Source organism: Melospiza georgiana, chromosome 3, assembly GCF_028018845.1.
Source record: "Melospiza georgiana isolate bMelGeo1 chromosome 3, bMelGeo1.pri, whole genome shotgun sequence".
NCBI classification, from domain to species: Eukaryota; Metazoa; Chordata; class Aves; order Passeriformes; family Passerellidae; genus Melospiza; species Melospiza georgiana.
The window spans coordinates 20047347-20072505 of NC_080432.1; the positions used below are offsets into that span (position 1 = coordinate 20047347).

A 25159-nucleotide genomic window follows, 5' to 3' on the forward strand; every position below is an offset into this window, starting at 1 on the left:
GCAGAGGTGCTCCAGCCCTCTGGAGCATGCTGGCCTCTCACCAGCAGATCTATTACATCTTTATATACATACTTCTTAGACATATCAAAAGGATGGTAATTTTGTGGGCTGGGGAACTCTAAGAAGCCAGGAATTAATTTAACCAGAAAACCAGATCTATTAGGGCATTGTTTTTATAAGCACATCTTAGGCAGAAGAACATTTGAATTTATTGTTTTGGTTAAAAAAGACTGCTTATTAATGCCAATTTTGCTTTAATGCTCTGAATTAAAAACAAATCACTCATTTTTTCCTCTTTCCGATCCTTGAAGTTTCAAGATGCAAGTGGCTTGTAAGAGGCCGTTCCAAACCCAAGAACTGTTTGAGGAATAACATATAACAAAGTTTTTTGCAGACAAATTTTTTTATACTACAAGCAGCTGCTACGGAAATTAAGTCTCACTTCCATACAGAAGAATGCATTTTGAGCTGAAACTGAAATACTTGTTCTCTGTTAGCCTTTGGGGACAGTTGCATTTTATAATAGTATACAAAATGCAAATCTGTTCAAAAATTTTACAACAGTAAATTGAAGGCAGAAATTAAAACACCCATTTATTTTCAGTGAAGGCAATTATGCTCCAAAATGGCAATCACAAAGATGGGTTTAGTATCACAAGTAGGTCTACATTGATCTCCATGCTTATGCAATCAACAGTATCCAAGAAGAAATTCAGAAAAAAATTGCAATATGTGCATTAACTTAGAGAGAAAAAGTATGCATTATATATATTTAATATATAATACTGTATTACATTATATTGTACTATATAGATTCTCTGTTGGTAGAGACGGATTGTTCTGGCTGTGCATCATGGAAGCCAGGCTGAAAGTTGTCTTGGCTCAGTAAAATAACTTTGTGTAAGTTATAAAATGGTCAGATATTAACATAAATTTGTACCTGAATGTTGGGATTCTGCCCATTGATATCTGCTTTGGACAGGTCAGGGAAGTTTGGGAGGTCCAGGAGAAAAGATCTGGGTCCATCTCTCTGCAAGGCCGTATGCCCGCTCTCCTGCCGGAACTGCTCCTTGGGAAAGGGCCGGTGGGCAGCCTGGAGATTGGGGTATTCTCCTCGCTCCTCGGGGTTCAGGGTGAAACTGTCTTCAGGAGAATGGTCCTCTGCACTCAGTGTGCTCTGGGGAAGAAAAGCAAGGCCCAATAATGACAACTGAGAGTGTGCAGTCCTGCCAGAGCCCCCATCCCTCCAGCCTTACAGCACCCAGACCCACAGCTCACTTCTGAAACACAGATCTGTAACCAGCTGACACAAGATAAAACTGAGTCACACTTGGAGACTTCAGTTCTTCCAGGCTCCTGAACCATTCCAGCCTTGTGATGAGCACCTACACGTGGACACAAGCATCAGACTTAAACCTAGAAACATGAGGCTCTGAAGTAACCTCTGGGAAATCAAATTGTACCACATTAAACATGTCCCTAAAAATGCTGAAAGGCATCCATCTTAAATCATTTGAGTTTGCTTTGTTCCAAAGCTAAGCAAAAACACTGACTGTTAAGGCCATGTTGAAATTTATGGTATTAAAAGATCCTACCGCTGAGCTGGCAACCTCCCCTTCTCTCCCCTCAGTCTGCAACAACTTCCATCTCGTCTCTGTGTTCCTCACCCAATTCCTCTGGTCTTGAACATCTGAACCTTCCTTCCTCTGGGATCTCATTTTCATGTTTGCCTAATGGTGGGATTGAATTTCACCAAGCTGTGGGTCAGCGGTTAATGCCTTTGTTATTGTTGAGCGTACTTCTGGGTTTTGTAGTACATTGCAGCAGGCTGCCTCTGAACCAGTAGCACTGCTGCCACTGCCTTTGACCTCACCAAGGAGACACATTTAGTATCAAAACACTGGCTCCCTGGGTTAGGACTGGCCTGGGGGACTTGGGGGAAAAAACAGCACAGCAGTCCAATCTTCTTATGGCTACAAAAAAAAAAAAAGAAAAAGAAAAAAAAAATCATGGGGTAGATTCCACACAGGTTTTGGGTTTGACTCAGCTGAAAAAATTTTAGCTTGAGGTCTTAGTATGACTGCCTGGGGAGTTTTTATTTTCAGTTCATAAAGAGACAGCAAGCATGGAGAGGGTAAATGTTAAAGACCTATCTTTTAAAACAAGCACAATTAAAGTGGAATGGCCACATGTGGTTCTGGCTCTACTGAAGCATATTTTTGCCAGCGTTTCTGGTTAAACGCAATCTCTATCCAGCTCCCCTGGTTCAAATTAAGCCCCAGCATACCTTTAGCTGAGCTCTCAGATAGATAACAGCTCCAATGCTTTTTCTTTTATTTTGTGTTTATTTGCTTAGAATGTTCTAAATTGACCTTTAAAGGGATGTTAGAATAAAACCTGTGCGCATTACAGGAAATTGTTCACTGAGTTAAACTAAGCTTGAAGAATTAATCTTGGACTAAGTGAAATTGTCTCAAGTAAAAATGAAGGTAGTTCTCCTCTACCCTCCTCACTGCACGCTATTTGTAAAGAGCAAAAGCAATTTATCAGAATTAATATTGTTGTTGTATTGTCATTCCCAGAATAGTTACACTCTGAAAGTGCCAAGAGGGTAATTTTATACATTTATCTACAGCACAGATGTAGATAAATTCTAATCTGTGAGATGTAGATAAATTCTAATTCACCAAATTCTGAATTTAGTGTATGTGTGCAGTGCTAAAAATGTGTGTGCTCCTGACAGTCTGCTCTGCTTGAAGGCTAAATCAGGCTCTTCTCTTTGCTGGAGACCAGGAAGGACTCTCAGATGCCTTTGGTGGCCCACCCATTATTCAATACAAAGTAGAAAGCAGATCACACAGCAGGAAGCTCTAGGAAATTAAACTGACGGCCACTTAGCTAACTTCAGGTTCCTCACTCATATGGTGCTGCTTTAACTTAACACTTTTCAGTTAGAATTTAACATGCTTGGTGCATGAAGATTAAATGGCTTTTCAGTTATGTCTGACTAACAACAGGGCGTAATATTGCTGTGATTAAATTGCTTCAGTTAAGAAGAACAGGAAAAATGTGGCATTCAACTATTTTTAGTGGAGTATCATGCCCATAATCTTACCTTTATTAAAAATAAAGTAAGATTTTATTAAAAACTAATAAAAATCTCACATAGAATTCCATCCTTTCCCTATCTGCCTGCTCCTTCAGGAGCATCCTGCTTCTCTCCACATTAACATACCACGCAGCTAGAGCTGGCCAAGGCCTTTGGAGACCCAGATTTAAGTCTCTGGCCAGACTTGGTGTGTGATCCTGACAGGTCATGCTCTGCTGGTGCCTCGGTGGGGATAACAGCACTTCCCCTCCTCACTGTGATGTTTGCGGGGAGCTCAGCAACTACAATAATAAGGGCCATATAAAAAGTTTTTAATAGTGTCAAGCAGATGGAATATCACATGGAGTTGGTTAGGAAATTGTCATGGTGAAGTAATGACATCAGGCTGATCGGGCCCACTACCAAGCTGCTTGGGGCAGGGGCTGTCCTTAATTACAGACCCAGCAAGATGGAGCTGCTCCACATTGCAAAGGGAAACAGAGAGGGGACAAGATAACTGCTCCATCCCAGGGGCTGCTGCAGGCAAGGGAGCAGGATGGACCCCTCTGCTTGCCCAGAGCAGACCCAGAGACCCCAGTGGCACATCAGGGACACATTTCTGATGGCAGCGACTGCTGAGCCACAGGGTGGGATGTGGAGCTTGACTTCAAGGGCAGGGCTGGATAATGCCTGGCAGGAATTACCCAGGTTAAACAGTGCTCTGCCCAGAGGCAGGGCTGTCCCTCACAGCCCCTTCTGCACTGGGAAAGGACTTTAGGAGCTCTTGGGCCTCTGTGTTGTACTGCAAGTGGAAATGCTCACTGTGTGTGATCGTTCCAGTTATCTGCTCGTGGTACGATGAGTGAGCGGACATTTGTTTCCAGTTAATAAAATGAAGAGATTGTCCATTTTTTTAGGAAGATACTTCTTGGTGTCATGTCTCAGCTGACCTGCAGTATTATTAGAAATGTGCATTTCTGGTAAAAAGATCAAAGAGGCTGCCAAAAACAAAAGTGAGCTTGAACTGCATGTGAAGAGAAGACTGTGCTCACCCTGTGCTACTGCATTAGCTCTGCTAAGGCTCTTCCAAGACCCATCTAGCAGGAAAAAGTTTGTCCTTATTGCAATGCCAGCATCCTTTCTGAAGAAAGTAGGGTTTGTGTTCCAAAGCTAATAGATGAAATTTGATTTTTTTTTCAAGGGGGATATTCTTCTTTCCTTACTTTTACGTTATTTCCCATGTTTATATTTCACACTGTTTATTTTTAGGTGTACACAATTTTATTAGTGATGCTTTTGGGAAAGCAGTGTTGTTTGCCTTCCTTTAAAAGCTATGTCACTTCATTCAGAACTACTGACTCAGTTTCTCTGAAGTTATGACATTTCTAATTCAGGCACACTGGTTTCTTACTCAAATGATGCATCTGCTCTAAATATTTTAAGATAAAACACTTTTACCCTCTTCATTTAAAAGGATTATTCACAATGTTTGGACTTTCCATTAAGATGATTTTGAGAGGTTACTCATACTGTCTGTAAGCTACAGTTCTGCAGGCCCCACGGGATCAGATAATTATAAAAATTCCTAATACAAAAACAGCTTAGGATTTTTGAGGGTTCCAAGTGTGGACAGTATGTGAAGGCAGGAAGATATAGCCCATTCTTATGGGTTGTGTGACAAAGCAATGAAATAAACCCTTGAGAGAGGATCTGACACATTTTTTGCATTACAGAATAACACACCTTGCAACACCCATCTCTGAAAAAGGGAGGGCAATAGGTCAGCATATATCAAAATGTTTGTGTCCATCTATAAACCACAAAAGAAGAGCAATTCACAGGATTTTGTGAGGATAATTTTCAGTGATCTAGGTGGGACTTGCACTATGGCAGGGTTTAAGGCTCCAAGGGACAGCCCTGCACACAGGAAAAATGTTCTGCCTGATATTGCAGGTTAACTCTCCAATAATCAGAGTTGTATTTTAACACCCTCCTAGGCCTTCCCATCATGTTTCTCCCTCTGTCACAACAGACATGAGAGCAGGGAAATGTACTGTTTCTCTTCCCCACAGAGAAGCTAAATAGAAATGGGAACTTGTAAAAATACCAAACTAGGGGAAAAGGGAATTTCTCTGCAATTTTGGCAAGTAAGGAGTCCATCTCCCTCCCCTCTTCCTTATTTTAATACCATTTCCAGTTCTGGAAAAACAACCAAGACAGAGAGTAAGTGAGGAATGACTGTAAATATAGAAAATATTCTGAAGCAGTTGCTCTTTCTCTGCCCTTCATATTTATTACTTTCCTTCACTTCCTGCTTGCCAAAGCAAAAGCACACTTGCAAGCACTGCTAATTATTAGAGGATTTTAGAAAAGTGATACAATTTTTATTCTAATAGCTCCCAGCCAGTAAGGGAATCTATTACTAAATCCCTGCTGCAGCTACATTGCTTTCTTATTTCTTGTATACTCCTTTGAAATATCTTGTAAAATGATCTTGACAAGAGGTCTTGAATTGAAAACCGAGGGTCTGTCACTGCACTTTCATGATGCACCTGTACAGCATCTTCAATCACCAGCAACAAAGAACTTTTATTTATTAGGAAACTTCACAGATGCTGTATTGCTATCAGAGACAAAATGAGGCCTGAGGCCTTCACAGAAAACCATTATGGCCATTAGGAGTGGTTTCATTTCCCACCTGCCCAAACAGATTGTTTTCATTTTGAAGGCTGTTGTGGGTTTTCAGGTTAGTGCTAAATGATCACTTTAAAATTAACCAGTCTTGGGAGGCTGAGTAACACACCAGGATACTACATGAGACTCTTACAGGCACAGATCCAAGATGTGTAACAAACCTGGGTGATCTAATTCCTGGAGTTTATTTATGTTTTTCATCTATCATGAGTACAAACAGCATCTATCAGGCACGTTAAAGGAGCAGGCAGTGAGGGTAACAGCTGAGAAACATTATCAGAGACACACAGAGAAAGATTTCTTTTATGATTAATGCCACATACAGTCCAGGCAGTCAGACAGGAAGTCAGAGCAGAGGGGTGTTACATCAACCACTCTAAGACATTTTAATTTTCCCTTAAAATGAGCTAGCCCCTCACTCACATATGCCAGTAAAGGGAAAAATTTTATCTTGAGAAAACTGCACAAACTAATTGTTCCAAAAACAGAGTGCATTTTAGATAATCACTGCTAATAAATAACTTGAAACAGATGGTATTGGCTTGTATGTACACAATTGTTTTCACTAAGCAGGTCCAAAATACAGAATCTGCTTTAAACATCATGCAAATAAAAGATGAATCACTGATAACAGTTATAATAGAAGGATAATAACACTGATAATAGAAGGATAATAACAACAATAATAAAGTTCTGTTAATCATGGTCTGTGTTTTAACAGTTCTCTATTATTCTCCAGGAAAATTGGTAAAATGACAGTGTAAGCAGTTCTAACTTGCACTACACCTGCCTGTGTGACTATGAAGCCGTGGACAGACTAAATCCAGCCACCACACAGTGCTTTGCTCTGAGACACTGGAACTTCAGGGGCTGTATGGCTCTGGAAGAGATTCTGTCTCTGTGGAGAACAGGATGGAGTCACAAATACTGCTGCAAGTCAGAGGCTCAGGGCATTCATCAATCCACAGTCACTGTTGAAGGAATGGTCTTTGTACATGCTGGTGCCAGTGGCAAAGTGAGGTGCTTGGGGTGCCCCAGCACACACCCAGCCCACCCCAGCTGTTGTCTGCCTTATGCTGAAACAGCTCTCAGGAGCATCTCAAAGCATCTGGGCACATTCATCACAGAACCACAGCTTTTGAATTTTAGTCTTTCTACACTATAAACTTGTCTGTGCAGCCCTCATGGCTACACAGAAAATCCTGATGACTGAATGTGAGGCCAGGACATGTGTTATGGCTGCAGAGATCCTCAGGCTGCAGGGTTGAGGGCCCCTTCACATCTAGCAGGTACCAGAGAGCTCTTTTGAGGCACATGGCTAACACTACATCAGCACCCTCTGCAGTGGAGGAAAAGCCTGTTGTTGCCTTGTTGAACCTTGTGAACTGAAACCTCCTGAGTGCCAGACCAGCTCTAGCACCATTCCTCCCCTACTGAGGCAGTTGATTCACTTATAATCATCAAGCTTTGGTCCATCCTAACACCATTCCTCCCCTACTGAACCAGTTTATTCACTTGCAGTTATGAAGCTTTGGTCCATCCTTCACTCAGATTCTGCTTGGGAGTTTTTCTGTCCCCTCCACACCACTGGCAAACAGTGGCTCCACATCTGAATGGTTCTGGCAGACAGGGTTTTTAACTCTGGGCTTAAGGAGAAAACCAACCATGTTATACTCAGATCTTTTTGCTACATGTTGTGGACACACATTTCACATCACAGCTATTTTTTGTGCTCTGTTGTTTGCTTGTATTTCATGTTTTCATTCAGCTGGAAAATACAAACAGCATGGTTCAGCTTGGAGGTGAAGAACTGCCAGTTTGTATAAACACTTTGATAATAGAAACTTGGTGGTGATTACAGCTCAATGTCTGCTGGAAAAAAAAACAGAGGCCCTTCAGCAAATTTTCTAATGTAGTACAACACTGGTGCTTTGTTCTTCAGCATATCTGCTCAGCCATCCAGGGGACAGCCAAGCACACAGAATTGAATTGTGTAGGGTTTTGACAGATGCTCAGTGCCAAATTTTGCTTCTAGTTAACAGGTATTTTCAGTTGCCTAAGCTGCTGATGAACATTAAGCTATTCTTCATGACTCTAAAGATCTTCCCTGTAATCCCTGCTCCCTGGCTGAGCTCTCCACACAGGACTAAATTAGGGTTTAGTGGCTGAAGAGGCAAAGGTACAGCTGAAGAGTAGCCCAAGTATTCTACACGAATGACCTGTGGTGCCAAAATGCAAATTCTTTGAAATTTCTAATTCTTTTTGGGCCTTATTAAAGACTTGCATCAAATCAGCAGTGAAATAAAGCTATAAAACAGAATTTACTTATACCTTTGCTAAATTCAATTAAACTAGTTTAATCTCACACATCATCTGAAATCTGCATCATAATTTACACATTAGATTCCAACAGAATGGGAAAAGTTGCCTTAAGCTGCAATTAAAACTGCAAAGGAAATTCAGAATATTAATACTTTTTGTACACAACCCTTTTTTCAGGCTTTGCAGGTCAGCACACAAAACATCAGTGTAAATGAAAGAGAACAAACCTACATCTTAAGTTATTTTCCTGGGTTTTAAACTATGTCCTTTTGCAAGTTTATTCTACTAAATCCCTATGGCTAGGATTTCACTAGGTGAACCAGCTTTAATAAGTGAAGTTTTTATCTCTCCCTAGCTAAAAGAGTAACCTTGCTTGAAGCCTTTTCAATTTCCAAAGTTGCCTTCAGCTGTTAGTGTCCAAGAAACAGCTATTCCCAGCCTCCATGTCTCCCTCTCTTATGCCACTGAATATACACCCTATGCTTTCAAAAGTGTCTCTGACTCTCGCTGTGTTAACTGGCAGATGTTTTTAGAGACTAGAAAGTGTTTAGTCCCTGTGAGACTGAAAGTTACATGATGACTTCATCACATAAGCAAAAGCTAATAACAGGAAAGCAAGAAAGCAGACGAGTGTTATATTCCAAAAACATGATGTTTCCTGTGCTTCTGGCAAAGCTACTCCTGTGCCTGAAAAAAGGCAAATCACTTTAGTCTTGGTGCTCAAAACACACACACACACACACACACACACACACACACACACACACACACACACACCATCAAATGGCTGCTAGATAATTTATGTGCCTCTCCTTTAGCTGCCTTCCCCACTAATGCTCGCTTTCCTTTGGGTGGAAGTGAGAGGGTGGAGGCAGAGGAAAGGCAGGGTTTGTTCACCTCCAATACCTCACAACACTCTCTGGAAGGGGTTACTGCGCCCAGGAGTTTACAGCAAAACAGCAGCAGAAATCTGAGCAGCTGCCTCAGGACCAGCACCTCAGCTCCTGCAGGGAAATACTCTTTCAAGTGCACAGCTTAGAAAACTCTGGAGACTGATACAGGAGCAACTGCAAGTCATTAGCATCCATGGCATTTGCACACAGAGGCAACACTTGCTGTGGTTTCCTATCAAGCCATCAGCAGTGGACATCTGTGGAAACCCAGGGCACTGGGAATACTTCTCTGTCTGCTCTTGGGTGCCCTGACCCCCAGGGCAGCACTGACTTTGACCCTCACTCATGGAGAAAGTTTCCCAGACTTCAAGATAGACCAGAATCCACAAAAGTGTGAAATAGATTATAGAGAGCAGTGTAGGTGTATCATGACTTGGTGAGAAATTTAGATTTTGGGATTTTTAGTCTGTTGTGGATGGCAGCAAGATGGAGGGCACAGGGTGTCATCCTGGGTTTCTTCTTCATGCTTCTTCTTCCTCCTTCTCCATGGGTTTGGGTGGCATTTTCTAATTGGGCAGAAAAGGCCACATTGCAGCTCTTTGGGATCAGTTATTGGGTTAAAAAGGGAAACAAATCTACATGTCAGTTCTTAATTGGACAGTTTAGCTTTAAAAGACCTTGTAACAAGAGATTGTTGGCCATTTTTGTGGTGCTTTTCCAGTGCACTGAGCCTGATATGGACACCGTGCAAAACTCTAGATAAGAAAACAATAAACAAGAACTTGAAGACTGAAAACATCCAGTGAGTGTCTCTTTCTGACACAGAGCCACTCCAGGAGGGTCTCCCCTGACAGGGGAGGGCCCAGCCAGAGTCCCAGAATTTGGGGAATCGGCAGCAGGTACCTGACAGACATCCTGCTCTCTCTCTGCACCTCCCTGGGCTGCCTGAGTGACAGATCAAGAAACCAGGGGATGTGGATTCACAGGAGAAAGGCCTCCCTGCAGTGCCACGATGGGGAAGAAGAGCCAGTGAGTGGATAGGTGGCACACCATGGCAAGACACTGAGAAGACCCTGCTCTGTCTAAGAGGGGAGAAAGGATGCACCCTGGAGAGAAGGGCAGGTTTTCTGCATCATAAATTCAGTGCATGTATATATAAATTTTCCTAGAACAGTTAGGGATGGGGGCTATTTCCTAGAGCTGATTAAAGAAGCATGACTTGATTTTCAATTTCTAACGACTCGGGGGGCATTCCAATCGACTGCAGACAGGAAATGAATTCCATACATGCACTGAGCAAGGCAGATGCTTTTGAATCTGACACTTACATGAAATGAAAATATCTTCATTTCTGTCTCCCTCCCACCCCACGATCACTAGTTAGTTCTGAGCTATTTTTAGGGTAAATGGTTTTATTTTTTAAAGTTGTTATAGCCTTAGCATGTGCCTGAAGCCACCCAGACGCCACTGACAATAAAGTGTAAGGGAGCAGGCAAAAGGCATCTTTAGATTAGTCCCAGCAGCCCAACACAGCACAAAGGTAAGAGAGGAAAGATAAGAAGCTCAGTTTTGTGTGCCCTCACCTCCTCTGGCAAGGAACAGAGAAACAAAGAACATGGGACCCTTGTGGAGAAGCCACAGCTCTATACAAAGAGAGATCCCAAAGCAAAACCAGCAGAGACATTGAAGGCTATGGCTCAGAACTCACTTCCAGCTACTTAACTCTGCTAAAGAAATAAATATATATATTTTCTCCTCATCCAGCTCTCCCAAGCAAACTGCAATCATTTTCATGGTAGTATTATGGGGTTTATAACCCAATATAACAATGTAATTGCTGCTCCTTTTATCAATGGCAGCAGTGCATTTCAGAGAATTGGCACATGCATCTCTTTTCCCCCACTCAGTCCATATGTGTGCAAACACATGATTTCAGCTGCACACCCCCCTTGTATTTTATTATAGGAATAGCACAAAGGAAGAAAAAAAGAAATCAGAGAGGTGGTATTAATCTGGCCCTTACTCTGATGTTATGCAAATAATGAGTTTGTTTTATCTTGATGTTCAGACAGCCAAAGCTGTATTCCTAAGAACATGAAAAAATGATCCTCACAGGAGACAGAAGAAGAAAAAGGGATGGGTAGGTGAGAAAGGCAGCTTTGATTTACATTATTCAAAGGGCCATGAATGCCAGATCAAAGAAGAGCAGGGATCAAATTCACATCCACTGGAGGATTTCAGCAGCTTTTTCAGAGCTATTGATCTCTCAAGGGCCAACCCTTTCAAACACTAGTGATGCCTCTAACTAGCCAGAACTCACCCTATACTGGCTGAGCCTCATGCAGTTTGCTCTCAGCAGCTGAGGAAAACAGCAACAGCCAAGACAACACTATATCTGGGCTGGATGTAGGACACACAGAACTGAGCACAGAAATGGAAGGTGAGCATTTTCTGCACCTGATGCTGCCTGGCTACATCTGCTGCAGAAAATGGCCATCATGGTAGATGTTCACTAAAAATCAGATTCCCCACTGACAAGCCATGTCCTTGGTCTGAGGACAGGCTGCTGTCACCCTGATGAGAGTTCTGGGCAGGGTTTGTTTGCTCAGTGCTGATTCACTAAAAATTTAAATTCACCTTCTATTTTGTGCAGGATGAAGGTGGAATAAGACATCTAAGGAGCTACCGCAGCTCAGCGAGCAAGCAGTGGCTTGTTCATGAATTTGGACTCACAGGTCTAATCTGAACCCATAGAAGGCACAGGATTCATCACAAAATCAAGTGCTGAACTGTCAAATGCATCACGGATCGGCATCTTCCCCTCACCCCTTCCCTTCCTTGGGACAGGTGTCTTTGCAGTCTGGCAGACAAACTTCTTGGTGTTTTGCCTTGTCAGTGGGCTTCAGGATCATGCCTTGAGCAGGAGCCACTGGGATTTGGTGAAGCAAAGCAATTTAACCTGATCTAGCCCCAGATCATTTCCTAAGAGCTGCCTTTGGATGCCCTTGCAGCAGGCTCATTGCTGCTGCCATCATCACAGCCCTGGAACACTCTCTTCATGCTGCCTTCCACATTATTTGTCTCTCTCCAAGCTCTGCTCACATTTTGAGGCCTATCTGCTCCCACCAGCACTCTTGGTACCTTGAACAGTTTCAGGCAGTGGATGACCCTGTTCCTCCTGCATGTTTGGATTGAGAGCTGGTGCTGCTACCATTCCAACACATCAAAATTCTCCAGGACTCTACCAGGCTAAACAGCTCATTTAAAACCTCTGCCACTATTCTTTTGATACACCTGAAATTACAGGCAGCATGCCTCAGAAATATCCCCTCTGAGATACAAATTCACAAATGTTAGACACACACATATCAAGTCCCCCATTCTTTCCCAATAAAAGCCTGGACTTTAAAGCACAAGGTGAGGAATAGATACTCTACTGGCCAGCTGCAGTGAGCCTTTCATAAATCATGTGACTCTCAACCCCCAAAATGGAAAATGATACTCCAGAAGCTCTGTCCTGCCTGACAAACATCTGCTTTCCTCTTGTAGAAAGGAATAACATGATAGAAAAAGTCAAATGCTGAATGCCTAAACAAACTGAATTAAGAAGAGATGGTAGGAGTAATGATGGATGAATTGTAAACCACCTGCAAATGTTAAAGTTGCTGTACTCTTCTGCAGAACATTAAGCCTATAGTTCAAACCTCCAATAGACAGGGACTGTGCTCCATAAAAATCATGATGAATGCAGGCTTGTTTTTATATTATGGAGGTCCTAATCCTCCTCCTCCTCTGCCTTTGCTCTATTGTTACAACATCAAAGACCAACTGCTGGCCAAGATACAGTCAATATGAAAAGGGCGACCAGCAAATTTACTGCTTGACTTCATTCCCTTTAAATGGAATAGGCACCATGGCCCTTTTTCAAAGTCCAATCACAGACATATATCTTTTTTATTGGACATCATGTACAATAAAGTGAAGCTGTAACTTGGAAAAAAAATAGAACACCTTTAAAAAATCCCATGAGGTGAACATTCCTTTATAAAAATATCACTGTGGTTACATGTTTTGAAAAAACTCCGGGCACTCCACAGGGCAAAAGGCATGGGCTGGCTGGGTTGTAGTTTAGCTAAGATGCATACCCAGGCCTGATATTGAGTTGGTTTCAAAAAAAATACCTCAACCAACTAATAAAAAGTGATATATTTAAGATAGAATGCCAGCATCATTCAAATAAACTGTAATGGCAGCATTCATGCCATGAGAATCATTAACTGCTTTGTTATAGCCTGCTCTGTGCAGCGAGCCTTTACAGACTGCTTCTGACCAGAGAATCTTAAAATCAGGAGCACAAAATGCTGATATACAGATTGCATCTTAAACAACTCCAGTCTGATTACTGAGGTAACTTCCAGAGGCCCTTTCAGATGAGAGTTGAATCAGCAGACATTAAAGACAGAGGCAGTTTTGTTGCTCTCATGTTGCTAAATAGAAGAGAAATAATTTCTGGCCGTGAAATTAAATAGTGCATAAACAATTCACATGATGTAGGAGGCAAGCAGAGTGAGGTGTTACAGAATCTATGTTGGACAGCTATGGTTCTCATTTTCTGTTTGAAACGATTAATCATGTTTGTTTCTTTGGGTAGCTTGTGCAAACAGACATTAGTAAATATCTGGTTATTAATGTTATATTGAGACCACTCTCATTCTAAAATCCTGCACTGATGCATATGGCAGGTAAAACTAAGCAAATTTATATTTTATCTTTATGAACTTCAGCAGCTGCTTCCAGTGGAGTAATGATGGTTTCTTCTGAGGCTGCTGGGTTACTTCTAAGGCAATAAAGATACTAAAACTGTGTAAATAATTTTTGAAGCACTAGCTTAAAAAAATAGCTGTATTATCACTCGGTCCTCTTGCCTGTTATTTCTGTTACTGTTTCTCTGCTGTCAACTCCTGCCATCACAGCCTGCAGCACATCTCTCTCAGTGCAAGGACTTCACCTCCTGCTTGTCACAGACATCTTTTCATGAAAAATCCTTTCCTTAGGATTTTTCCTCCTGAGAAGCTGAGAGGCCTCAGGAACAAAATGTAAACATTGATTATCTGCTGCTGTGGAATGCAACAGGTGCATCTGTGATTGGCCCATGCTGGATGTTTGTAATTAATGGCCAATCACAGCCCAGCTGGCTTGGACAGAGAGCCGAGCCACAAACCTTTGTTATCATTCCTTCCTATTCTATTCTTAGCTGGCCTTCTGAGGAAATCCTTTCTTCTACTCTTTTAGTATAGTTTTAATGTAATATATATAATAAAATAATAAATCAAGCCTTCTGAAACATGGAGTCAGATCCTCGTCTCTTCCCTCATCCTAAGACCCCTGTGAACATGGTCACACCTGCTCAGCATTCCTGGGCATTCCTCTATTTGAGGAAGTGTTTTGACTGAGTGCCCAACCCAGTACCTGAGCACCCAACTCAATGAGAATGCAAAGGCAAGATGCCTGAAAGGAGCATTCAGGAAGTTGTACCTGTCCCATGGATGACATGGACCAGTCACAGCTCCTTAGAAGAGGAGAAATCCGCTTTTCTTAGAGTGGCTCCAGTGGCAGAAACAGATGGGCCCTATCTGGCTTTTATAGGTACTTACAGAAAACTTACTGGTTCTGTCATGAGAACTGATCTCAACAGCCATGCTGGCAAAGAGGAAACGTTCATCTTCCCAAGGATGAAGAACTACTGTGGAACAAACAAACACCTGGATTTTTCACTGCAGAAAAACACAACAGATGGAAATGAATTCATGTAACATGAAGAAAGCCACACTCCAGGGCCCAGCTCATCCTTATGGGTCCTGATGACATTTGCTGTGTGCTTATCAGCTCTGTGGGAAAACTGAGCTATGAAAGATTCATATTCAAGAGGATCTTGGCTCTGCAGCTGACACAAACCATTGACTTGCCTTGCTTTGTGGAAGTCAGTGGAAGGAGGTCAATTTAAACACACTGAGAAGGCAGATCTAGCACAGAAGTATAAAAGCCAAGGGATGTTTGCACTCCTCCTGCCTTTCAATGTGCACTGACTCCACCAAGAGTGTGAGAGAAAGTTTTCATCCCTGATTTCCCCCTCTCATCTTCAGGAGCACTTCCCTACATTAAAGGCTTAGAGATGAACAACTCCAGGCCTGCTTTTGTCCAGCCAGACTGCTGGAAGAGAGGAATAAAAAAGATATGACCCATGGCTATGAGTTCTCTGAGCACTTGAAAAACAAGGACAAAAGGATAAAGGAGCTGCTTACCAGTAACGCCCACACCAGCTCCTCTAACCAAGCATTCTGGTGCCACAGAAGTGACCACTGTGGCAAGCCATCCCTTATTACAATAATAAGTTACATTTCACTTTGTTTTCTTTCTTCTTCTGGTATTTCAAATCAAAAGTTCATGGAAATACCAACACTGGAAATATTCTGCTCTTGCTGATGTACCAGTGAGCTCACTGCGCTGTTTCTTGGAAATGTTATTCATCTCTATGCTTTGGACTATGAATTTAGCCTGGCATTTACTGTCTTTAAAACTTGTAAAATATACACAATGGTCTTAAAGTGCAGCAGTAACCACTCCATCACTGAGTGCTGCCTTCTGCCTTTTACTGAAGCACTTTGTATTTTTCACTTTAAAGTTAACACTTCATTATTCATCTCTGACAGTGTCTCTATTCAGGCTGGAGACCCACTGCACTGCACATTGCTCACAAGCTGCACCACAATGCTGAAACCTCAACCTCCACAAGCTTGGGTTGACATTTGAAAAGTAAAATGAGGGGGGGAAAAAAGGCACCACTGAGAAATAATACCTTTAAAAAGTCACCTTTCTGATAACTGAACATTATCCAGCCACTTCAAAGGGCTTTTATGTAGTGCAGTCTTAGAGCAGACAGCAAGGTAAGAGTGGTATTAAAAAAAGGACCAAATAAGCACTAACCAACACCATGAAGAGAACAAATGAGGCACAACTGGGTACTACCACATCTGTTTGTAAGGAACACTGGCAAAACACCCAGAAGAGCATAAAACAACCAGTGCTCACAGTTAAACCTGCCAAAGCTGCTAAGTCAGGATGTAAGCACCAAGTAAAATTACATGGCTTCAATATTTTAGGTTTACACTTGTGTAAGGAAACATCTCAATTGTCTATCTATATATTCAAAATAGGAGTGTATTTCAAGATTTTAAAGTAATGCAGAAGAATGTAAGCATAGGAGAAGGATGGCAAAATAATTTCCTAGCATTACTTGCACTCTGTGCACTTTTACATAATAAAGCCAAACAGAGGGAAAATTCTTAAGCGTGAATGTTCACAAACCAGTGCATCTTAGAAAACATTAGATATCTGCAAACTGATCTTTTCTTCCCACTAGAATACCTACCAATGACTGGGGTTTCAGCAGTCACACTGATTTCAGAAAGTTTTCAAACATACACATTATGTTGGCAGGCCAATCTTGCACTGTCTGCATCATTATCAATACTACTATCAATGAAGCCTTCTGGATTTCACTTTCTGTGAAGTTCTGAGATACTGTGACATAATGCAGCATCTGAGAGCTTAACACAAGTGTTTCCACCTTATCAACAATTCTTTCATTGTTTTCTTTGACGGAGTTTTCCACCACTTTGGAACAATTCAGCATTGATTACTGACACAGAGATGTTGCAGATACGAGCAGAGACAAAAGAACAGTGCTGGATTCAAGCCGCAGTTCCCAATTTACATCCAACAGAACCTGTACTGGTTAAGCAGATGTCTCCTCAGCAAAGGAATTCCACAGCAGAGCCAGGTGTCGAACAGCTCAGTGCGCTGAACCTCTGAGTACTGGGAACCTCTGAGTACCTGCAGGCCATAGCAGTGATGTTACAAACCACAGGGCACTACACACTGAGCAGCACCACACAGCACGGTGATGAAGAAATTGCTGAGGCCACCAGCAGAGCTGCAGCCTCCTCTTTCTGTGGGCAGCTGGCACTGGGAAAGGACAGAACAGGGAAATGTGACTGAACCTAAGGGCTGGCAACCAAAGCAGGAGAAGCAAAGGAGAGAGTTTTGTACCAGTCAGGCAAGAGCAAAGGGTCAGGAGCAGAGTGGTTGTATCACTGTTATAGCTGCTGTGACCAAAATTAGCAAAATATGCCTCTTCCAAACATCTTGGTAAAATTTAACTCAGGAAGTTACATTCCCACCTGCCTAACATTGCTCCTTGCAGCCATAACTAAAATATTCTTGGATAACTGTTCTGAATGATTGCAGTAGTCTAAGATACTAAAAACCTTGCCACATACTACCCTGAAGAGGCAGTAGCACTTTTCCACCAAGGATCCTTTGGTTTGCTATGAAATTAATCCAAGTGATAGGTATAGAGAAAAGTTTAGTTAATGCTTTCTTAAGATTACTGGAGTTTGTTCTTCCTGTGTAGAACAAACTTCTCTACACAACCAACAGGAGTTAAAAATAAAAGCTACTCCAGAACTTGTGCTGGCTGTCCAGGTAAGATGAGACAAAGTGGAAAACACCAATGCAGCTGCACCATGTCACTGCACCTCTCCCTGTAGTAGCCACTGTGTTTTGTGTTTGGCTCCAGGACCATGGGAATGAACATGAGAACACTGTGATGGCCCAGGATGAATTCAGAACACACACTCTGCTTTTTTCTTACAAATAGCCCAATACTATAAAGAACTGGAAAAAATCCTAAATCTTGCTTTAAACAGAAATAAATAACTCAAAGAGATTCTTCAGCATGAGGCACTCGGAAAAACTGCTCTGATCTGTAGTTACAGAGACAAAATAGAGAGGCACCTTGTGATTTAATGCCAGGTACTTATCAGTGATGATCCAAGATAAGCTGCACAGTAACTGTTTGCTGTTGGGCTTAAGAGATGTTTGGCAAAATATGCCTCATCCAAACATCCTGGTAAAATTTAACTCAGGAAGTTACATTCACACTTGCCTAACATTGATCCTTGCAGCCAGAACTAAAATATTCTTGGATAACTGTTCTGAATTATTGCAGTAGTCTAAGATACTAAAAACCTTGCCACATCCTATCCTGAAGGTGCAGTAGCACTTTTCCACCAAGGATACTTTAGTTTGCTGTGAAATTAGTCAAAGTGATAGGTATGAAGAGAAGTTTAATTAATGCTTTCTGGAGATTTCTGGGAGCCGGGTTTGAAAGGAGAAAGGATGCCAGAAAATGGTCCTCTGCTCAGTGCAGCAACCTCATTCCTTCACTTTGTTTCCCATTTTACCCTTTGCTTCCTTGCATGCAGCAGCATCACACGTAAAGCTGATGACCCTTCCTTCCCCCTGGATCCTGGAACAAGCCACAGCCCCAGAGCCAAACCACTAAAGAGCACACACAGTTCCCTCCCTTGGGAGAGGAGAGAATGAGCTGCACATGGCCTAAGCCATTGCAGAATCTCAGTACATGGCTGTGGGAACACATGGCAAAGGTGAGCCTTGACTAAGAATCTACACAGCAAAGCTGAGAACAGGTTCCACTGTCACTGCCAAAAAGCACAAAAACCAGCATCCCCTGTGATGAGGAACCTCCTCACCAGAAGAGATTCTGGGTTACATAGAATCAGCCTGCCCAGTTCACAAGCCACGTGCTCTGGAAGCTGTTCATGTAATGCATAAACATCTCTTAAGGCAGGGAAGGATTTAGGGTCCACATTAAATGTACATCCACTTACTGGCACCTTATACAGGCTAAAGGCAGTCTGGAAAACAAGAAGGCAGAATGTGGAATGGACAGGTTTTCAAAGATGATGTAGACATCATTTCCTAACAGAGCAAACCAAATGTAAAGCTCCAGAGCTCAAATTTACTTTAAAAAAATGAGTCTAAAACGCTCCCAAAGTAAACAGCTTGAGTCCTACTTAGCTGAAGAAGCCTGAAAGGTGAAAACTGGAGATAGTTTTACAAATTGCCTGAATGCAGTACAAGGGTCAGCAAGAACTCACAAGCCCTTGAAGAGACAGAAATGCACCCCAGCAAAGGTAGCAGACAGCAGACCATTGCTAAACCACTCATGACACTGAACAGGGGATCTTGGGAGAAAATTACAAGCTCATCCCTGTAAAGGGATACTCACACAGCTTGGAGAGTGACTCCTGTGCAACCGTGTATAAGGAGCAGAATTATGGAAACCCAGAGCACTGGGAATATTTCTCTGTCTGCTCTGGGGTGCCCTGACCCCCAGGGGAGCTCTGACTTTGACCCTCACCATGGAGAAAGTTTCCTAAACTCCAGAATGGACCAGAATCCACAAAAGTGTGAAATGGATTATATAGCATAGTGTGGGTGTATCACTTGGGGAGAAATTTATGTTTGGGGATTTTTAGTCTGTTGTGGATTGAAGCAAGATGGAGGGCACAGGGTGCTGTCCTGGGTTTCTTCTTCATGCTTCTTCTTCCTCCTTCTCCATGGGTTTGGGTGGCATTTTGTAATTGGACAGAAAAATCCACATTGCAGCTCTTTGGGATCAGTTATTGGGTTAAAAGGGAAAATAATCTCGGTGTCAGCTCTTAATTGGACAGTTTAGTCTTGAAAGACCTTGGAACAAGAGATTGTTGGCCATTTTGTGCCTTCTAATGAAAAGTTGCTGAACCTAAAGTAATAAGACTGCTTTACTCATAAGAAATAATAAAAATTTGAGTCCAAACATGAAACACCATCTCAAGTGCCTTCAATGCAGACCCAGAGAAACCCACAACTGGTACCCCCACACAGAATGTGTTTTTTTCTGGTAGGGCTCAGAGAGCATTTCCAACAGGGTGCAATTGCTTTGCATGCTTATTGAAGGGGGGGACAAGGGCAGGAGCAGGGGGATTAAAAGGAAAAAAAAAATGTGTTTACAGCAGTGTGCTGCTTTTTAAATGATGTTTTCTTACTCGGCTCCAGTTTTAGGCACAACCACCGAGTTTCAGTCTAATGTAATACGGCTGCAAGTATTGCAGTGGAGAATCTGACTTCATGTGCTATGGCATATATTGTTGGTGGCTCTGCTACTGCATTTTACAAGGTCATTTTTCTTGGTGTGGGAACACTGTTATTCTTGGTGTGCAAGGCTTGCTATGGAAAAATTAGAAGTGAAGAGGATAAACTTCACGATGAAATATTTTCTCTCAGAATGAAAGCACAGATTTTAGAGCATCGTAAAGTATTAAAAATGTCTTCCAAAATTTATGTTCAAGCCTTCCCTTGGTTTTAGAACTATGTAAAAAGATAGAAACATACCCAAGCTGCTTTTTTCCATCTCTTAATATAGCTTCATTTGCTCTTCTTCAGAAAAGAAAGTCTGTAGTTCTTTATTTCATAAATATGCTCCAGAACAGCTTCTGGATGATAATTAAATTAGACCTAGTAGAATTCTCAGCAGAAAAAAATCTCCCCCTTCCTCAATTATCCATTTTTTCCCATTTGGAAGAGATGGAAGGAAGGGAATGAAATCTGACTGAGAAACACAAGGCTGATTCCCTCTCATAACTCAAGACTGTGAGCTGCTTTACAGCTCCAGCATGGATTTCCCATTTTGTGCTCATTTGCCCTGCCACAGCCCAGTTCTAACAGCAGCAAGAGCAAGGAAAACATAACTTGCTTAATTTTAGGATGGAAGGGTATTTTTTTGTATATTTCTTTCATCTCTCAGTCCAGTTAATTGCAGGGGTTAACCCAACTGAAAGACCAAAGGAAATCAAAACCTACCCTGCAAAATCCTTCCTTCATTTGAAGGACCAAGGGTGGGAGAAAGAGAAGCTCTTCCTTCTCTTACTGAATCAGACTTCAAATGCCTACAGGTGTTTTAGACTATTTAAATCTCCAACAATATTTTAAGATTACGAAGGATTCTTTCTGAATTCATTTTAAGTAAAAAGGACCCAATTCTGACTACCTCATTTGTGCAAACAGACTGCCTAAGCCCTAATAGACCACATCCTCTATTTGATAATTGCCAGGGACTTTTGATACAAATTTGCCATGTTGAAAGACATCTATAAACATCTTTGTTGCAAAGATTACTCTTTCCTGGATTTGCAACACTTCTTCAAGAGAAATTTCACCAAATGCAACACGGATCTCACTCACTTCTCACAATCACTCCTCTCCACAGATGTACCAGGACAGAAAAGCCCTGAGAGGTATCTAAGTGCTCATATCAACAAGTCTGGGTTTGTGCAGTATTTTCCACACTGATTCTCTGCCTGTGAGTGCAGTGCACTAAGATTTTGCATTTACTTCAGCACGTGCCATGATACAGCCCAAAATCTGCCAAAATGAGAAGACCCTCGTGCAAACTTCTCATTGAGCATCTGCCTGCTTAAGTGCAACTTTCTAAAGCCAGCAATAGAATCCCTGGAAGTTATAAAACCAGAAAATTGATAGATTTCCCTCTGTTTAACCAATTGCTCTAATCAATATCCTTTCCCCCAGTAATGTTTTGTACAGACACTGTCTCTCAAATACATAACTGCAGAATCAATGGAGTTGGGAAGTATGTAAGGATTTCAACTCTACAAATGGCAAAACATTATGAAAATATGAACTGCTAAACCTATCACGGTGCTTAAAGGCACAGAGTTTATTAAGGTAATCTGTAAAACATCACTGCAGAAAAAATTCTTGAAGCCAACAATCTACAGGTTTTTGTGAGACAGGCAACTGCAATGATAATAATCCAAGATAGTTATCTGAAGATGATTTTCCTCGTTTCACCCTAACCTTACAAGAGTGCTCTAAAAGGAGCTCCTCAGGGAAATGGCATCACCCAGAGTTCCCACTTGCCCAGATGTTTCTCTCATTATGTTACAAGCCTGTCAAGAAAAGGCAAATTCAGGGTTATTCTAATGATAGCAAACACCTCATAAAAAACCTCTCCAAATTTACTTTTCCAAGGAATATAATTTAAAAAGGCATTCCCAGTGCCCATGAGAAAAGAAAGCATCATTTATAAAACACTATTACCAAAAATCTTGCAGATATTAAAAAAAACCATCCTGGAGTGTCACGCCGGTGATAAAAGAGCAGCGAGAGCTTGGTGGGGCCTGACCCCCAGTGCAGGGCTCAGCACTCCCCAGCAGCACTCCCACCAAGTCCAGCAGGAGGTTTTCTGAGCTAGGGGGGACCTGGCTCCAGGCTGTGCTGGGATGTTGAACCTGCAGTGCTGGGTTCCCTCCCCGTGGCCAGGGGGTTCATTTTGTGGACCACCAGCATGGAGCGACCAGCACAGCCTGCACTCTCCTGACTTCTCCTTGGCTTCTATCCTCTGCTGGTGCTGTGATTCTTACCCAGATGATGGATGGTTTACATAAATTTATGGTGATAATAATTATTTTGTCAGTTTATCCCATGACTTGGTAGCTGATTTTATTTTACCACTTGGATGGAGAAGAGAGCTGGCCAGGGCACACGCAACTGACCAGAGATTTACAAGCTTTGTCTGCAGATGTTGGTGACGCTGCAGCTTTGATCACTGTCTCCAACCATTATAAATGAATGGCAACATGAATAAAAAGAACGACCTGAAAGAATACCGAAACAGAACAAAAAAATTCCTTCACTTCTGTTGGACATAATACACAGTGGAGTTTCATGGGAGAAGTCTTTTAAAAGCCTGGAATGGGCTAGCTGGGTCACAAGCACTGTCCTTCACATCACAAGCACTTTAGACCCTAAGTTTGCTGCCTATTTCAGGACTGAATGTCAGGCTGTCTCTTGGAGCTCTCCAAGGAAAGCCATACGCTTAGTTCCAGCACTTCCCGAGACCATACACCCATCAGTTCCCCCTCACTCCGGGGAACCCTGTGCCCCACGAAAGGAGGATGCCCTGGGTGGGACACGCCGTGCGTGACACGGCTGCTTCCATCCCTTCCCTGCCCCACAGGCTGCCCAGGTGCGCTGCGGGAACACGCGTGGGAGCCGCCCCGACGCCTCTGCCTTTGCCACCGCTGCCCCGACAGCCTAAAGCCGAGGAGGGCGGGGGACACCCCGTAAAAAAGCCCCGGGGGAAGCCCTCGGGCGGGGGAGCCCTCGGGGCCGGGCCGGGCGTGAGGAGGAGGAGGATGCGGCCGGGGCAGGTGCACGGCGCCGGCTCCCCCGGCTCGGCCAGCCCCGCGCTGCCCCGCGGGAGGGTGCGGGGGAGGCGGCGGCACTCACCTGCCGCTGGCTGTGGTTGCCGGCAGCCGAGGGGGCGTGCGGCTCCCCGCCGCCGCCGCGCAGCACGGTGATGTGCAAGGTGAGCAGGAGCAGCCCCAGCAGCAGCAGCAGCTCGGCCGCCAGCCGCACCATCCTCTTGAGCCGGGCGGCTTTAGGGCCCCGCGGCGGCGGCGGCGGGCGCGGAGGAGGCGGAGGAGGAGGAGGAGCCGCGGCGGCCGCCGCCACCGGGACCGCCACCGGAGCGGCCCCGGCCCCGGCCCCGGGAGCCGCAGGACGGGCGGCGGGGAGCGCGGCGCTCTCGGCGTCGGCGGGGCGGGCGGCGGGCGCGGGGCAGCGGCGGCAGCAGCAGCAGCAGCAGCAGCGGGGGCCGCCGCACCACGGCGGAGCCACGTCGGGGCGGGATGCGGCCAGAGTCCCGGCGCTGCCCGGCGGCGGGCGGCAGGTACCCGAGGCCGGCGGCGTCTCTGCGGGCAGCCCTGCAAGCCAGAGGCACCGCGGGCCGTCGGAAGGAGGGAGCGGGCGGCCGAAGCTCCTCGGGGAGCCGCGGCCGGCGGAGAGCAGAGGCTTTCGGCGGCCGGCGGGGACACGCTGCGAGCACGGGGGGAGCCGGCAGTGCGTGTGCGAGGGAGAGGGAGGAGGGAGGAGAGGCAGGCGGGGGGGGCCGGGGACGAGTCTCACATGGCGGGGAAGCCGGGACGCTCCGAGGGGAGGAGAGAGCTCGGGGCTATCGCCTCCCTCCGTGCGCGGGGATGGGGGTGGCCCCCGCACCAGCTTCCCCCGCCGCCGCCGTGTCCTCGCCCGCCCCGCCGCTCCCCCCTCCCCTCCCGACGGCCGTCGAGGCGTCTCCCTGCCCTGCCCGGCCCTGCCCTGCTCTGCCCGGCCCCCGCTGTCCCGGCCCCTCGCCGTGCGGGGAGAACGGAGCGGGGCACGCCGCGACCCCCGCCGGCTCCCAGCTCCCCTCGAGCTGCGACCTCCCCGGGGAAAAAGAGGGGCAGATTGCAGCTTCCCTCTCCCGTGCCCCTTCCTCTTCCTCCCCTGGCTCAGCCGTGGGCAACGGGATAGGGGGCAGATCTGGGTGGAGGGGATGCGCAAAGCTTCAGCTGCCCGCTGCCCTCCCGGGGAGCTGGATACCTGGCTCCATCTCTCCTCTCTGTTCCCTCCAGTGCCCTGGGGCTGGCAGGGGTAGCGCCGCACTCGCTCCTGCCACCGTGCGTGCGTGTTTGCGAGCGGCTGCCGCTCCTGCTGCTGCTGCTGCTGCTGCTGCTGCTGCTGCTGCTGCTTCCAGCCCCACTTTCTCGCCCCCTCGCTCTGTGTCGGGAGAGGTACGTGTCGGATGCTTTTATACCGCCCTGCCTCCTTCCCCTGCTCCCCCCCTTTTCCTTCTCCCTCTCTGCAGCTCCTGCTTCAGCCTGGCGTGTCCCCCCCTCCTCCCCGTGCCGAGCTGCTCCTCTCCGTGCCCTGCTTTGCCAGGACACCCCAGTGCTGCTCCCGCACCCCTCCCCACACACACACGGCTGCACCTTGCCTCCCCACTGCCATCCCTGCTCGGCTGCGATGGATCTGCCCTGCAGGGACACGTCACTCTCAGCCGGTCTGTGTGGCCCCAGTGGGACTCCACCAGGGTTTGACACTCCTTACTCTTCCTCTGGGTAGCTGACCTGTGTCAGTACTGTGGAAAAACCTTTCTCTCTCAGATGGGAGGCCCTCAAACTTAAAAGTAGCGTGGGCTTGAGAGTATGTGAAAATGAGGGTCGGATTATCACTTGCTGTAAGTCAATATCTCAGCGCCCAGTCTGAGGGAGCTGGGCTGCTTTGTGGGTGCTCAAGGTGCAGCTCAGTAACAAGAACAAATACAGCTCAAATCAACTTGAAGCATAAATAAAGCCTCCTAACAAAAAATGGGAGTTTTGGAATCTTTGTTGTCGTTCTTGCGCAATTGGGAATGTTG

The 25159-nt window shown here is 44.7% G+C and overlaps 1 protein-coding gene across 1 annotated transcript in view; it reads right to left on the reverse strand.

Annotated features, from left to right (window-relative positions):
• The window catches only part of ISM1 (isthmin 1), a 41438-nt gene extending 17086 nt beyond the window's left edge, over positions 1 to 24352 (reverse strand). Inside the window, exons 1-3 of the mRNA XM_058021247.1 lie at positions 24343 to 24352; positions 23212 to 23687; positions 941 to 1177 (exon numbers count right to left, since the gene is read on the reverse strand). Coding sequence (XP_057877230.1) covers positions 941 to 1177; positions 23212 to 23687; positions 24343 to 24352 — 723 coding nt within the window. The remainder of the gene's footprint in view (positions 1 to 940; positions 1178 to 23211; positions 23688 to 24342) is intronic.
• Between the last annotated feature and the right edge of the window lie 807 nt (positions 24353 to 25159).